We start from the raw sequence: 15269 nt of genomic DNA on the forward strand, positions 1-15269 counted from the left end.
CAGAATTATAATCATACAATGATTCTTTAGCTTGAGTTTTCTTTTCTGAAAAGTAGGGATAATTATAGTATTTAACCTGCAGGCTATAGTGATTAAATGAAGTGATTCACTGTGGCCTTCACCACAGAATATATTCCTAATAAATATCAGCTCTTACTATTACCTTCTTTTTTTCCTTTTAATAGTCAAAGCACTTTCCATGCTAGCACTTTTCTGGCTGAGTACAGTGAAATAGCAGGTACCTCCAGATTTTCAGAGCTCCCTGGAGGGCTGGGAGAGCAGACTTATAATTGTTTCCTCACTGACCCCAGTGACTGGTATGCACCCCCAGCAATTCTAGGAATTGGGGAGCTTATATTCATCCCATCATTATTCCAAGATTGTCTTGATTTATCAATTTTCTTAGTCTTCAAAGGACACCACCTAACTCTATTTCTAATAGTTCTTCCTGTGATGTAAAAAAGCACTACCAAAATGGCTTAAAAGTCTGGAAGAGAAAAGAAAAAGAAGAAAAAAAAATGCTGAAGGGTACTTTCTCTCCCTGGCAAGAGGTATTTATGTTGTTTTTAATAGTCTTGAAGGGTGTTGTAAAATACTTCGGGATTCAAGGCTGCTTAGATTGCTGATTTTCTGGGCAGCTTGTGGAGTTAGCTGTTTGTGTTTGTGTTACGTTTTTAAATTAAAAAAAAAAGTTTAAGCATACTATCTTTCCCAGAGGGAGTTGATTTTGGAATTGCTAAAGGTTCAGGTGTTATGGCATTTAAAAAAGTGAAACGCCAGATTCTAGTAATTGTACTGATATGCGTTAAAGTTTTGGCACATTCTTACCTAAGAGCTGGATTTGATGATTCCTTTTCTTTTACACTTCTAAATGCCATTGTTTCATCTGACAACTGATTTAAGCTAGGGTTACTTCAAGTAGCGTGTGTGATAGTTGACATGATGATGTCCTTGAGAGATGTGAGGCCCTGGGTTTTCACCTGTGGGTGTCAGTGTAATGCAGTTGTGATGAGTTTGCAGGGTTAGTAGGAAAGGGTGTTGCCTTCTTCCACTCATTTTTTGTATGTGTGACAAATCTGGGCAGAACATTCAAACTCTGTGTTCTGAATTTTCCTCCTCACTGAATTGAGAGAAATTTTGGAAGTTTGGAAGACTCTTCTGAACTTTTAGGATGTACAAAATAACACTATGACAAGTTGAAGTGATTTGCATCTGTTTGAGGTTGATGGTAGACTTCAGCATATAAAGTAAACATGACGGATGCCAGCCAGTGCTTTTCCAAGACAGAAAATGGCACAAGAACAGTTCATGCGTGCACAGTCTTAAAAAATCAGACTTGTTGCATTGTGCCAAAAGGACCTCCTCCTCCACCCTGTTATCCTTTTCAAGAAAGGAGACAAGTATTATTTGTAGAGACAAACCAGAACATTCGAGAATGGCCTGCTCAACTAATGTTGACAAAAGAACAATAATGATGTTATACATTTACTGGTTCTTTGCTACTTTTCTTCTCATCTTGCAATGCCTCATGAACAAGTCAAGCATGCCACATCATGACACAAATTTTGGGCATTCCCATGTTTACAGTTGTCACAGGATTAGGGATCTTTCTCAGCCCTAGACTTGCCATGGTCTTGCTCCTAATTATTTGGAATTTTTGTCTTGCCATAATTGTTATCTACAGCTGTGAAAATAGCCCATCATATTTTCACAGATGGCAGGGCTGGTTGGTCTTTGATTACTTAACCTCTTGGTGTTGGCCAGACAGAAAGCCCCATGCAAATGTTTATAGATTTTATACAGAATTTTATAAAACTTTTGGCATATGAATCCTAGCTTGAAAGCCTGGGCCCATTTGGCTAGTGCAGGGTTGATATAAAATTTCTTGGTCTCTTACTGGGAACGGTGGAACAATTTTACCAAAGACAAGATTTGCTATCATGCTCAGCCAGTCAGAGGTCCTGCTATCAACATCCTACCTTATGTCAATTCTGACCATGTCAGAGGAGCCAAGGTGGACATTGTCTCCTTTAAAATTTTTTTTTTCCAAAGTGAAAATAATACTTGCCTGAACAAGTCTAAATGTATGTTCCTTTATTGGATCTATTGAAAATGAAAGAATATGCCAGAGTGAATAGAGGAAGTTAGAGATTTATGGTTAAGGAAAGGGGAAATGGTGCAAGAAGCATGTGATGTTTTTTTGCCAATAATCCTAGTCTCCAACAAAAGGGAGGAAGAACTGGGTGCACTGAACCTTGGTTCTCATGGTCAAGAAGTAGATTTAGAAGCTTCTCAACTTGCAAACTGATTCTATGGAAAAAGTAATTACAGATTCTGAATTACAACCAAGGACATTTAGAATTAAAATCAGTTGGCTGTGCCTTTAGTATTATCTTTTTAAATGAGTTTCCTAATCAATGGTTCTTAAAACCATAACCATAATAGTTAATAATATAAAGACATGAATTTCCCAAAATGTTTTCTAGTTGTTGTTACTCATCTACCACTAGCCCATGGAAGCTGTAACTGAGCCCTTAAATGGTGAGAACTTTCCTTTGGACTCTAGAAATGTCAGGCATGGACTCATGAGTGTCTCTCATCATTTACCTGCTGTTCTTGATACCCAGTTCTGTCTTCTGGAGTTGAAATCTGTTTATATTTCTAAATTATCTCTTTTGTTTGCTGGGTAAAAATGAGTTAGGACTAAAGGCATCCAGAAGTTCCATGAGAGCCCCCCCCCCCACAGCCAAATATGTAGGTATCAGGGAAAAATTCTGATTTTGGTTAGAACATTAAGGATGGACAAACTGATTTTGGCCTTGCAGGTCAGGTGTTTAGTGGTCCCTGAAGAACTTTTGCTAGCATGAGCTTCTCCGACTCGTCTTGCCTACATCAAAGAAATCAATAATGGGGCTTTCATCTTTGAGATGAGCATATAAGCTGCAGAATTCTGTAGTGGATACTCCAAACTTAAAAAGGGGGAATTGTGCTTCATCTCAAACTGCTAATCTTTGTATTGCTACCCAAAGCTTCTACTTTAAATTTAGACTGTCAACTTTGTTATCAGATGAAAAATCATCTTCACCCTTTCTATTAAATATTGCAAACGAGTGCTATTCCCTTTAAGTGGGCAAGTAAAGAGAATAGGCCTCATCTTCTCCCATAGATGCAAACAGACTTGTGAATCTGTAAGATATATGACCTCAGAAAGCCTTGCTTCCCCTGTGGATGACAGCGAGGTGGTCAGGAGAGGCTGGAGAAGGTGGGGAGTTATTCTTTGGAAGCCATTTATTTGCCTCCTGTTCCATCCTTACATCCTAACAGTACCCACATTCAAAAACATTTGAGGAGCTGTATGAGGTTTTGTTTTCAAGAGACATTTGAAAGAAGATCAAATGCTTGTGAAAGGCACTAGAAACTGAAGTGTCCCAGAAGCTGTGTGAGCCCGGAAATATCCCCCCTTCCTATTTAGTTTGGCACTTTCACTTAAAACTAGCAAGAGCTGGAGTTCATGCTACAAATACGTTTTCCCTAGGCACCACGAAAGGAAAACACATATTACACTTGATTTTAACTGGTTGAGAAAAATGGTGGCTTCTGAAAAGTTCATTATGTGGTCCTGAAATAAATGTTAATGGTTCTTCATGTAGGAAAGCCAAGCTACCATTTCAATTGAAATTCTTCATAGTTTCAGGGGTTCTCCTAGTTGGAAGGGGCCTTAGGTCATTGGGTTCTCTCCATCTGTCACATGCTTGAGATTTCACTACCACATCACCAAAAAGTGTTGGCAAGCTTGGGCTTAAAGTTTTTGGTGATATGAAAATTGTTTCTACTTCAAGAGACTAACTTTTTACATATGGCTCTAATTTTCAGAAGTATAATAATATTAGTTAATACTATCCTACATAGAAATCATCTCATCTCAGCAGTGAACTTATTTTTATGGTTTGTCTTCCCACCATGATACAGTCATCTGTATCACTCATTTGTCCGTCCGTCCATCCATCCATCCATCCATCCATCCATCCAGTGGGCTCTTTGGTATTGATAGTACCTATTACATGGCAATCATTATTTGGTAATTCCAAAGGATTGGTTAGGGTTGATAAAACCCTTTCCAAAAGAAAGTTTATTTTAACGCATACTCTAAGACTATGGGAACTTTAACTAGACAGCTCTCTTGCCTTTATAAAATTCTTCTTGAATATAGTTTCTGATTATGTGTAGTAATAGTTTACCCAAACCTTTCCACAAGACATGCACTTTGAATTCTTTTGCTGAACTAATGGTTACTTGAGAAGCTTCTGATTGGAACTTTTTCTTATGGATGGAGCCTTGGAAGTCTCCATGCTGAATGGATGCTGGGTTTTCAGGAAGGGGGATCTGGAGTAGAAAGCAGAGCAGGGGCACCAAGAACCATGACTTCTTTAAACTAGGCTACTTGGATGGACTAAGTCACGTGTGGTTTTCAATCATCTTCTTACCCCCGACTTCATCATTTGCTTGGCTAAGTACTTCTCTTTTGTACCCTCTCTGAATGCCTATAATTCACAATTTGGTTGATCTTGATACTTTTTGCTTTATCCTCTAGGAAGACTTTGTTCCTATTGATTAAATCAGGAAAAGTGAAGAAGAAGATCTCTAAGACTTAAATTCTATGAATCTACTTAGTTTTTCTTCACCCTCGGGGAAATCCAGCATCTTTTCTATTATTTACTATTTCCTTCTGGATGAAAAATATTAAATTAGTGGGAGACTTCATGTATTCATTTCTGTTTTCCTTTTCCTCTTGGAATTTTTTCTCAGTTGATTCATTGATTATGTACTTTTGTCGGCTGGCCAGAAGAAAGAAAAGCTTAGAATCCAAGTATGTCTGTACCCATTTCTAAATCTCACTGTCCTTGTATTTAAAATGAAGGGATTGAACAAAACAATTTCTGTAGCTTCTTCCATCTCTAACATAACATATGAGTGTGTTATGTATCCTAGTGTTTTTCATGGAGCAGAAATTCATGGAATTTTAATCTAAAAATCCAAATCAAATCTAGATATGTGTGTGTAAAGGAGTTCGCTATAAGGTAAAGAGAGTGTGTATGTGTTGGGGGTGGTTCTAGGAAAGAGAAGGTAGTAATCGGACATCAGAAGTTTTCATCATGGGTTGAATTATGTTCCCTTCCCTGAAATTTATATGTTGAAGTCTCAATTCCCAGAACCTCAGAAATGTTACCTTATTTGGAGATAGGATCTTTACACAAGTTATTAAGTTAAAAATGAGGTCATTAAGGTGGGTCCTAATCCAATCTGACTATCATCCTTATACAAGGAAGCACTTGGACACAGACATATGTACCTAGGGAAGATGAGAAAGACTCAGGAAGGAGACCATCTACAAGTCAAGGCGGGGGCCTGATGCAGAACCTTCCTGAGAGCCCCTGAAAAACCTGATACCTGAAGTTTGAACTTCCAGTCTCTGAAACTGTGAGACCAAAAATTTCTGTCATTTTTAGCCACTCAGCCTGTGGCACTTTGTTATGGCAGCCTTAGCCAACTGATACATTTTAAAAATCAGATTCCAAAGTTAAAAAAAAAAAAAAGTTCAGCGACCTCTCAAAGGTTACCTCATAAGCCTGTAGGTAAATACTGGGTGCCCTTTGGTCTGACCCCCGGACCTAACCAAGAAACACGGCCTCCAATAATATTGCAGGAAAAGAAATCTGGGAACTTCTGTGACACAATTCAGTCTTGCTGAGAATTTGGGGCTAATATTTAACTCTGAACATATATTGACATGGGCAATTCTTCTATTATAGATTAGTAGAAAATTTAAAATAAAAATACATATAAAAGCCTTTTTTATCTGATTTTTTTTTTAGTCATTTAAATTTTGGAGGGGAAAGGAAAAGGGAGCATCTTGTTTGCCTCTTATATTTTTTTTTTAATCCATTCTTGCCACTTTCCTTGTCCTTTCTTGGCTTTCCATTTTTCTTTCCCATTTAACAGGTCATTCTCCTTCCATCGTGAGCATTATCTAGCGCTGTCAGGGCCACTGGTCTTCATGTCCTCTACAGCATTTCCTCTCTTATCCTGGCCTCTGTCTGCTTAGTCCTTCTCTCCTCCATTTTCCTTGTTTGATCAGTTTCTACCTCCTCTCCCTCCTCTGTTCTTCTTTGCTCTGATTTGCTGACTTGCTGATTTGTCCCTTCCTTCTGTTCCCCTCCTGGGTGTGTCTTTGGCCCACCTTTCCTTCGCCTCTGAGACTTCTTTTTCTTGTTGGTAGATGGGAGCTGATACTGTAAACATCACAAAAATAATTGCATTGAGAACAGGCTGTTCCTAGGGTGACCCTGAAGACAAAGTCTTTGAGTCAGCCCAGAATGCCCAGGCTCCATAGAAAGCAGGAAGCCAGCATGGGCACTGGAGAGGAGTCTACAACTGGGTCCCAAGACCCAACGTTCCAGAACTTTGGGACTCATCTCTGAGACCCATTTCCTCCCTGGCTAGAAATCAAGAGGCACTGAGTCACCTGGGAAGAGAAAGAATGAACATACCTTCCCCCCTTCCAGCACACCTTCCCACCTCACTTATCTAGAAGTTTCTTCTGTGGCCCTTGCTCTCTGACTCACTGTTGGCTTCTGTGTTCTGTGTGCATCCTGTCTTCAACAGTCCCTATATATCACATTAGATGGCTCCTTGGGGGACATCTCCACTAAGACACCAAGGTCTTCCTTCGGCTTCAGCTGTGGCTTAAGACCAGGAAGCAGCAAAGGTGTCAGGATGAATGGTCTCCTAGCTGTGCTTTCTAAACAGTGTAGTTTTTTGGCTTCAAAAGTTAAAACAACACGTAGGATTTTTTTTTTTTCCAACAGAGTCCCCAAAGAGTCCTAAATAGAACTTTATCTTTTTTTTTAACTCATCTTCCTCACTTTCTCCTCTTCTTTCATCTTCTTTTTAGTTCTCATTATTTCTACTTACAGACTAAACCTTTACTTAACCCTCATATTCATTTGTCACTCACCCATTCAACAAAAATCTGTTGAGTGATTTTATGTACTTCTGATGGCATAGCTGGTACCTCTAATGTTTATAGTTTAACTCTTAGAAAACAAAGATGCCTGCAAATTTTTATCATTAGAAATTTCTAGATGTTCTCACAAGTCAAACAGAAATTTACATTTGTAATTATTTCCCCTCTAATTTGTATTTCCCACTGAATGTCAATTTCAAATAGTTCCCAGTACAGAGTTGTTTTATTTCTTATTTTTTGGTTTTTGTACCATGGCAGAATTCCAGGATTAACAAGTTCAGTTAATAATTACAATTATGACAGTTTTGTTTGGTACCAAAGCCCATTTTTTTTTTTTTTTGGTACCAGGGATTGAACTCAGGGCACTCAACCACTCCACATCCCCAGCCCTATTTTGTATTTTATTTAGAGACAGAGTCTCACGGACTTGCTTAGCGCCTCACCATTACTGAGGCTAGCTTTGAACCTGCGATCCTCCTGCCTCAGCCTCCAGAGCCACTGGGATTACAGGCGTGTGCTACCCTGCCTGGTTCCGAAGCCCATATTTTTGCCAGTGTTTTACACCATATTCCAGTTAGCAGATCATCCAGAGCAGGGGAAGGTGAAATTTGCAATGCTGAGTGACTGAGGATTGGACATAGAATCTATCCTGTTGGTGGGAATGTTTTTTTTTTTTCCCCCTTTTAACCAGGAAGCTGTAGGCAGAATTTCTGTTTGGCCCACCCACATGCAGAAAACAGAGATTACTTGAGGGTGAATGGATCCCACCCAGGTGGGCTTACCTTCTGAGTCTTGGGCATGTCAGTGTGGCGCTGGGCACGGACGGAGCGGGCGGACTTGGCAGGCTTGAGGGGTGCGCAGTACATCTCTAGTCTCCTTAGATCACAGCTCCGGAAGCAACACTCATCCACGATGCCTGTCTGAGGTGCCCTCCGACTGCTGGAGCCGTACCCTGTGGGCTTGTCTGTACAAATCACATGCAGAGTGGCTGGGGTTAGTGTGGAATCTGTTTTACTTTTCATCTTCCAACTCTCTATGCTATCTCTCTTCTCTCCACTTGGAGCCAATACCCATCCTCTAATATCTCACCTTCTTCTGGAAGCTTCCCCAGCAATTCCTGACCCCACGGATCCTCCTGGTTTCCTTGTGTCTCCTGAGGTCTACCCTATACTTGTTAGCATGAACTCATTCACCACAAAACTTGGAGAGAAGTTTTAGAGAACTGCTTTCCATGTTTTCAGCAACTCATAGTCAAGGATCTTGTCTAATCTGAACATTTTCAATATATTGGCTTATTTGGGAGGCCACTAAAAATACTATCTAAAAGAAAATCATTCAGTAAGTTTCCTTAACCTATTTTTCACTTATTTATTTGTCCTTTTGACAGATAATATTAGTGCATGTTTATGGGGTCCAATGTGATATTTCAGCACATGAATATACTTTGTAATGATCAACTCAGGATATTTGGGTTATCCATTATCTCACATATTTGAGCAAGGATACTCTTCAATAAATGGTTCTGGGATAACTGGGTGTCCCTCATCTTTTTAACAAATCTGTATATTTTTTAATACTCAGGACAGCTCCAAGGTTTGCTTTTTCCCTTAACTGCTTCCTTTGTTATATCAGATTGAAGATGAAAGAGGTTTTAAGTATGAAAAGGGCTCCTAATTTTACTGGTGTGAAAACTGAAACTCATTTGGGAACAACTGGCTCAAGGGGATGCATGCAGTTAAGTGGTGGAGTAAGGATTCAAACTCCTATGTGCTTTCTGCAAAGCCCAGGCGCTCCATCAAGCCCAGGAGACCTGGCATGTGACTCTAGACAAGTCACATAAGCTCTTTAGGCCTCAGTTTCCCCATTTATATAATGAGGTTAATAATATCTTCTTTGTCAAAATAGAGGATTAAATAAAATATCAGAGGAAAGGATGTAAGGGTAGTGCCTAATGCAGCACCTGACACATAGTAGATGCTAAATAAATATTGGTTTGCTTCCTCTGCGCACCCTTTCTGGGTCTTATATGGTCTATAAAGAAGCAGTGTTACTATTGATTGCACCCAGAAGCTTGGGAACTTAGAACCCATAGTAGCAGTGGGATAGGGCTCCTTCTAGCATCACCTGAGGGATCAGTATAATAATTTCTTTTTTCTTATAGAAATCTACTAGACCGAGACAGAATAAACTAAAAGTCCATCTTCCATGTGATTCTGATTGCTAAGAGGAAGCACTCAAATCAATTAGCCCTCTTTACTTGGCAAGTAGGTCTTGGCTTGGTTTGATTTTGTTTGGGGCACACTTCTTTTGGCTTTGGAATTAAAAGAGAGGGCAAAACAAGCTCACACAGAACTTAACATGCACCTGGAAAAATTATTTGTAAATTTGTGTCCTATTAGATCTTTTGTTAAATCAAATCTTGCCTATACACCAGAACACAAAACAGACCCAGGTGAAGCTCCTCTGGCTCAGGTGAGGGTAGGGAGACTGGACTTTGGCCTTTTCTCATCTCCCTTGTCTCCTATGAGAGGTGAGGTGCCTGGGTTTCTCCATGGAGGTCTGGGCTTCATGGAAGACAATTTGCAAACCATCAATCTACAAGAATACAATTACAAATATGAAAGAGATTCAAACTTAATCCCCGATCTGGGAAAGCTTGACATTAAAAAAAAAAAAAGTCTTATGTTTGCATGATAATGACACTATACTTAAGGATGGGGTTTTGAAAGTCTAGATGCTCATGTATATCTTGAACTTCCTCATTTGGGGATGTCAGGCCCATGGTAATGGCCAGATACCAAACTAGTCTGGCTGCCTCTCTGCTGGAAGGGCCAACTGTTCATGGCATCCTCTAAGAACCCAAATGTTTTCCTGATGCTTGGCATGCGAGCCTGGTGGCTGCTTCCTCCAGTAAGGCAGGTTTATTGTCATTCTTAGGGCAGCTGGAGGTAGTCTCTTAGTGAGGGTTCATTTGTGGTCTCTCTGGGCGGGATCTGCTGCTGTGTCCCAGTGCAAACGCTGTGGGCTTCTCATGGTTGTGGGCTTTGGGAGGGACCAGGCAGCTGGCCCCAATTGGAGCCTTGGCTTTGCCTTCACTTGCCATCGGAGCAAAGGCTAGTATAGAAGTGGACTCTGCTCTGACTTGCCAGCCAGGTCCTGGCAAGCCGAGACCTGCTGATCCCCTGAGCAATGTAAACAATGTTTTCTGTGTTTTTTTTTTTGTTTGTTTGTTTGTTTTGTTTTTATAATCTTTTCCTGGGACAATAAATTAGAAGAAAGACCCAAATTGGCTGACATGGTTCTTTGTAATCCACAAAGGACTTCTACATACTTTTTGCTAAGTGGCTAGCCAGTCAAGAGTAGTGGTTTTTCTCTTGAGGTAGGGAAAAAAAGAAGGTGACATGGTCATTTTTGTGCTAATTGTCACTGTCATCCACTATAGGTAATGATTGTTCTGTGTTGAGACAATCTATTTCTTAATAGGACCTAATTGAGATTCATTTGTTGATGATGAAATAGAAATTTGTTATTTGGGGATGGGTTTGTAGGAATGGTTCCAGAAACTTCCAAATGTGTGGCCAACTCAGAAAAAAACTGATTTGAAAACTCAGACTTACACATTGAAAATGGAGAGGGATAGGTTTGGGGATGCTAGGACCTACACTGCATTCTCTTTTCATGCACACCTGACTTAATCCTTGCTCTGAAAACCTTACCTACTACAGGAGGAAGTTGCCAACCCTCACCTGGGATAGCAGAGCCACTCTGGGTCCTATAATCCCTTCTTGGCAACTGTCAACAGTCAAAGGTCTCTTTCTTCTTGGGAAACAGACAGTAATCACCACAGCCAAAAATGGCAGACATACCTGACACCAGGTTTGTTGTCTGTCTTAGGTGAGCTCAGGTTTGACATGACTCAGTTTATGAAGTAGCTGTGTTTTTTAGTCCTTAGACTGATAAATTTTAGAATAGAGAATATTAGGAGTTTTCTGTAATATTCCATAAAGAAAGTTGATTTTATGTCCATATATGTTTTTTAAAATGGTGTTGAAGTAGTACTATACAGACTTGGATTTTCCCATAAAATATAACTACCACTTATCTCCACTACCAGAGTCTTAGATGTTTTCCTTTGTCTATTCATAATGTCTACAATGGAATCATTGTGCTCTATTCAGAATATATGAATATGACAAGTGTTTACCTATTGCCTTTTAAAGTTTAATTTATCCTTTGAAGTGCCCTATAGGCTTGATTTCTGGTTCTACATTAAGATGTTTACCAAAAATCATCATTTCTCACCAATTGGGAGACCATAACTGTGAGTCAAAGATTTGTCCTTTATCTTCAAATCCTCATATGCCTTCTTTTTCTGAACCACAATAAAGATATGTACTTCTCTGGACTAAAACAGGAAACCTGACTCAATGTGATTTATTAGAAAAGCAATAAAATAATTTTCTCCAGTATAACTTTTGAGAAAAATAGGTACTTTTAATGACCTCAAAATTACAGCTTACTCTAGTCATTTTGATGAATTTTTAAATGAAATGGAACAAAACTCTATATTATATACTTCTGCTGTGGTGGGTAGAATCAGAATTGGTATTTCTATAAATAGAAAACAAATTTTGGTTTAATAGAAGAAAAACATTTTTAACAATTTAAATTCAAAAGAGTTAACAATGAGACAGAAATCCCTGAAAGCAGTGAGCTCCCCATTGCAGAAAGCAGTTAAATAAAGGCAACATGAACACCGGTCCTAGGAGCTCACTGCTGTGTTGAGCATAGTGGATAAGTACTCTGGTCTTTTCTGTTCTAAAGATTCCAAGAAAAGATGGTAGAAAAAGCTCATTTAGGCTGAATATTCATTGTGGTTGGAAGCCACTCACATTGTCTTCAAGAAAGAAGTTCAAATATTGTTGAATATTGAAGTTGAAAATTTGTTTTCTATTTATCATTTGGGTTCTCCAAGATGCTCAAAACATTTTTCATTGTCCTTACCCAATGCAACAAGAGAGATATGACTGAGCTTGTTCCTTCTACATTGAGAGACAATCCCAGAGTTTTCTTGTACCAGCATTATAAAGTGTCTAAATACTCACTCTGTTGTTACAGTGAAGAGGCATGTATAACAACACATAGATTTTTCTCACTGACAGTCTTAACATTCAAAATTCATATACTTATGTATTTATTTTGCCAGTAGTTGCGCTTCAGCACTTTCATAGCATGTATACCAAAGACTGCTTATCAGAGAAGTTGATCACCACCTAACCTAGACTTCGACTGTCTAGGAGTAGACATAATGTTTAGTCATAACACAATACTGTGTCTTGAAAGTTGGCCAACAGACAGAATTCCAATGGTTAAACAGCTGGCTTCTGTAATAACAGCACTTCCCTTTAAATAATGCATGGTCAGTGGAGTAATTCAATAATCTTCAGGGCAAACTTGCTAGTTACAAGGGTTTTGGGCAGAATTGTGGCATCATCAAAACCACATCAATCAGCTGAGTCTCGCATTTTGTCATGGATGCAAGCCACTCGCTCTCCTCCATTGCTAAGGAGCAATGTGTGATGCTGAGATCTAACTGGGGTTATCACTTCGAGAGCAAAGAATTCTTCACTGATAAAACTACCTCTACTGAGGCTGCATAAATTTTTGTTTCTTACCAGTTTTTGGACGTGCAGTTGAGACCTTGTACTTGACTGATTTCCTTTGAGACTTCCCCTCTTGCTTACTGTGAAAGCTCTACTCTATTTTAAGTCATTGGAAAGAGGAAACATTGATTTGAAGAATCAGTATTTAAATAATGACAACTGCAAACATTTTCCAAATAGAGATATATCTAGTTTTGAAGACATGTACTTGTTATTCTTTGGGGTCCAAGGAATAAAATTATTCTCTAGAAATTTGCTAACAGGAGAAGATTCCAAAATGCACCATTTTTTTTAAAGCATGATAAAAGAGGTAAGACAATCCAAGTTGGATATTTTGAGGGTTTTTTTTTTAGAAAATTCTCAATTATGTGTCTAGTAAAAAATGGAATTATTAGCTAATAAACTTATCCTCATTTAATTTTGATTAACAGAAGATTGACTACACAACTAAAAATCACAGTTAAGTTCTATAGAAGCCAGAAAATTAGGTTTCTTATTCCAATTATTTATTTCAGACCTCCAGATATATTGGCAATTTGGAATAATTTACAAGGATTGGTTTCTTAGGACAATGTTGTTCTGTAGGACATGTTGTCTGATACAAATACATTCCATGGACATAATTTTATGTGGGATACTAGTAGAAAAGTTATGTAAGATGGAACTAAAGTGAAATGGTCTACATTTTAGCATTGTGTGTGTGTTTGTTTCCAAAGATGATTGGACCCAGGGTCTTGTGCAAGCTAATCATGTGCTTTACCACTAGCTATACCCCGAGTCCTGCATTTTAGCATTTTAATTTTCATCTGAAGAAAAAAAGATCACTTTCCAGTATTTTGTACATTTGGTGGCTTTATATGGAAAACCAGATACCTTTCCTGAATTCCTAGTATAAATAAAATGATGGTATGACTATTATCTAGACCCCAAAAGTGATACCTTGAATGGTTGATATTTCCTAAACTCGTGGTATTCACATTTAATTTAAAACCTTTTGAGTCAACATTTTACCTTTTAAAACATTTCTGTGAAAATATTACTTTATTTGAGGCAAATATTGAGATACTGACAGTCATGTGCTTAGTAAAAATATGGAAAGAAAGATTTACTACTGGTCATATTGCTATGCATTTAGAATAACATGGATATGTACCTGTATATACTCAAACACATATCAGGGTGAATTATGGTCAATATCAAAGCTTTAGAAACTAGGATTGGTTTTGAAGAATTTATGAATATATATCCTATTTTAAACTTGGCTAATGAACCATATGTATTTCTGATTTTGTTGTGGAAGGGTCTTTCCATGTAAGACTGACCTTTGGAATCTGGAAAAGAGAACCCTGAGAAAATGTTCTCTTTTCTGTGAACTCTGTGTCATAAACTTTTCTTGAAAACCTATCAAATTTAGATATCGATTTCACTTTTGGCCTGTGTTAATTTTTAATTGGCCATGTTTGCTGGCCTCACTACCTCTTAATGGGACGAGGTCATCTTTTCTAGGAATCGTGGCCTTATATGACCTACCACCACCCCCACCACCACCCAGCAATTCTTTCTCAGCTACTAAATCCCCATAACCCAAAAGACCAAAGTCTTCCTGTTACCCAATAAAGTCAATGTTTATTTGTGGGTCTAAAAGGAATGAAACAGCACTGTGGGGTTGCCCCTTTCTTGTGAGCCTCTTTTCTTTTGAAAGCCTGACACAACAACAGGTGTGAAAGGGTGCCACTCAGTTCAGCTTGGTTTCCAAGGCCAGGGAGCTAAAGTACAAGGCCTATGGGCAGAACAACTGGAGATTCAAAGCAGAAACATTACTGTTTTAGGATTCTTTGGAGAAATGGGCCGACAGAGTGGGAAGCAACATGATGTATTACTTTAGCCTGATACAATGCCCTGGAGGATGAGCATCTTGCCAGGACAGCACAATTTACTAGCTTAAGTCTGATTCCAGGGCTTGGAGGAGATAGATGTAGCCAACAAAATTATACTTTGGCAAGAGAAATGCTTTGCTGCACAGAAACCCTGTCCTAAGGGAATGGTTTGGCTTATCAGCGTCTAAGGTGAAAGATAATCAAATGCCAAGAGGTCATTTTTAGGTTTGAATTACTTCAATGGGTCCTGCTAAATAAGTTAGCTACCATCTTCTAGTTATGTAGTTTCTACTTTAGAACATATTAAGGAATTTGAATAAGATCTGTCATACTGTTGATGGAGTCAAAATATGGAGTCATTAAAAGCACAGGTTTTGGAGTCAGACAGGTCTAGAATCTACCATTATTCACTGTTCACTTTGGTTTAGCAAAACACCAAATCTTCCAAAACCCAAATCCTTGAAATGGACATAGCAAAAGTACCACCTATAACTGTTATGAAGATGAAGAATGTGTTTTGTACAATGTCTGGCATGCAATAAACTACATAAATATGGGTTATTTGTATTATGGAGTTGAGTTGCTTAACATAGTTAGCTGGGCAGGTATCCCCTTCCTCTCTTATTCTTAAAAGTGCACCCTCCCAAGTTTGGTTGAAACAGATGGCTATCTAGAAATACAGGAGGAGTGTTCTCCATTAAAATA

General features: G+C 38.7%; 1 protein-coding gene across 3 annotated transcripts in view; it reads right to left on the minus strand.

The window, feature by feature from the left end:
• The window catches only part of Igf1 (insulin like growth factor 1), a 73951-nt gene that overhangs the window by 12804 nt on the left and 45878 nt on the right, over positions 1-15269 (minus strand). For 2 of the 3 annotated variants that reach the window (XM_046429347.2, XM_046429349.2), the window contains exons 3-4: positions 7807-7988; positions 6239-6290 (exon numbers count right to left, since the gene is read on the minus strand). In XM_046429347.2, coding sequence (XP_046285303.1) covers positions 6239-6290; positions 7807-7988 — 234 coding nt within the window. The remainder of the gene's footprint in view (positions 1-6238; positions 6291-7806; positions 7989-15269) is intronic. The other variant, XM_046429348.2, reaches the window with a different exon arrangement.

The sequence above is a fragment of the Marmota monax genome, unplaced genomic scaffold (genome assembly GCF_021218885.2).
Source record: "Marmota monax isolate L192 unplaced genomic scaffold, Marmota_monax_Labrador192_F-V1.1 WCK01_AAM20220418_F8-fsc00051, whole genome shotgun sequence".
NCBI classification, from domain to species: Eukaryota; Metazoa; Chordata; class Mammalia; order Rodentia; family Sciuridae; genus Marmota; species Marmota monax.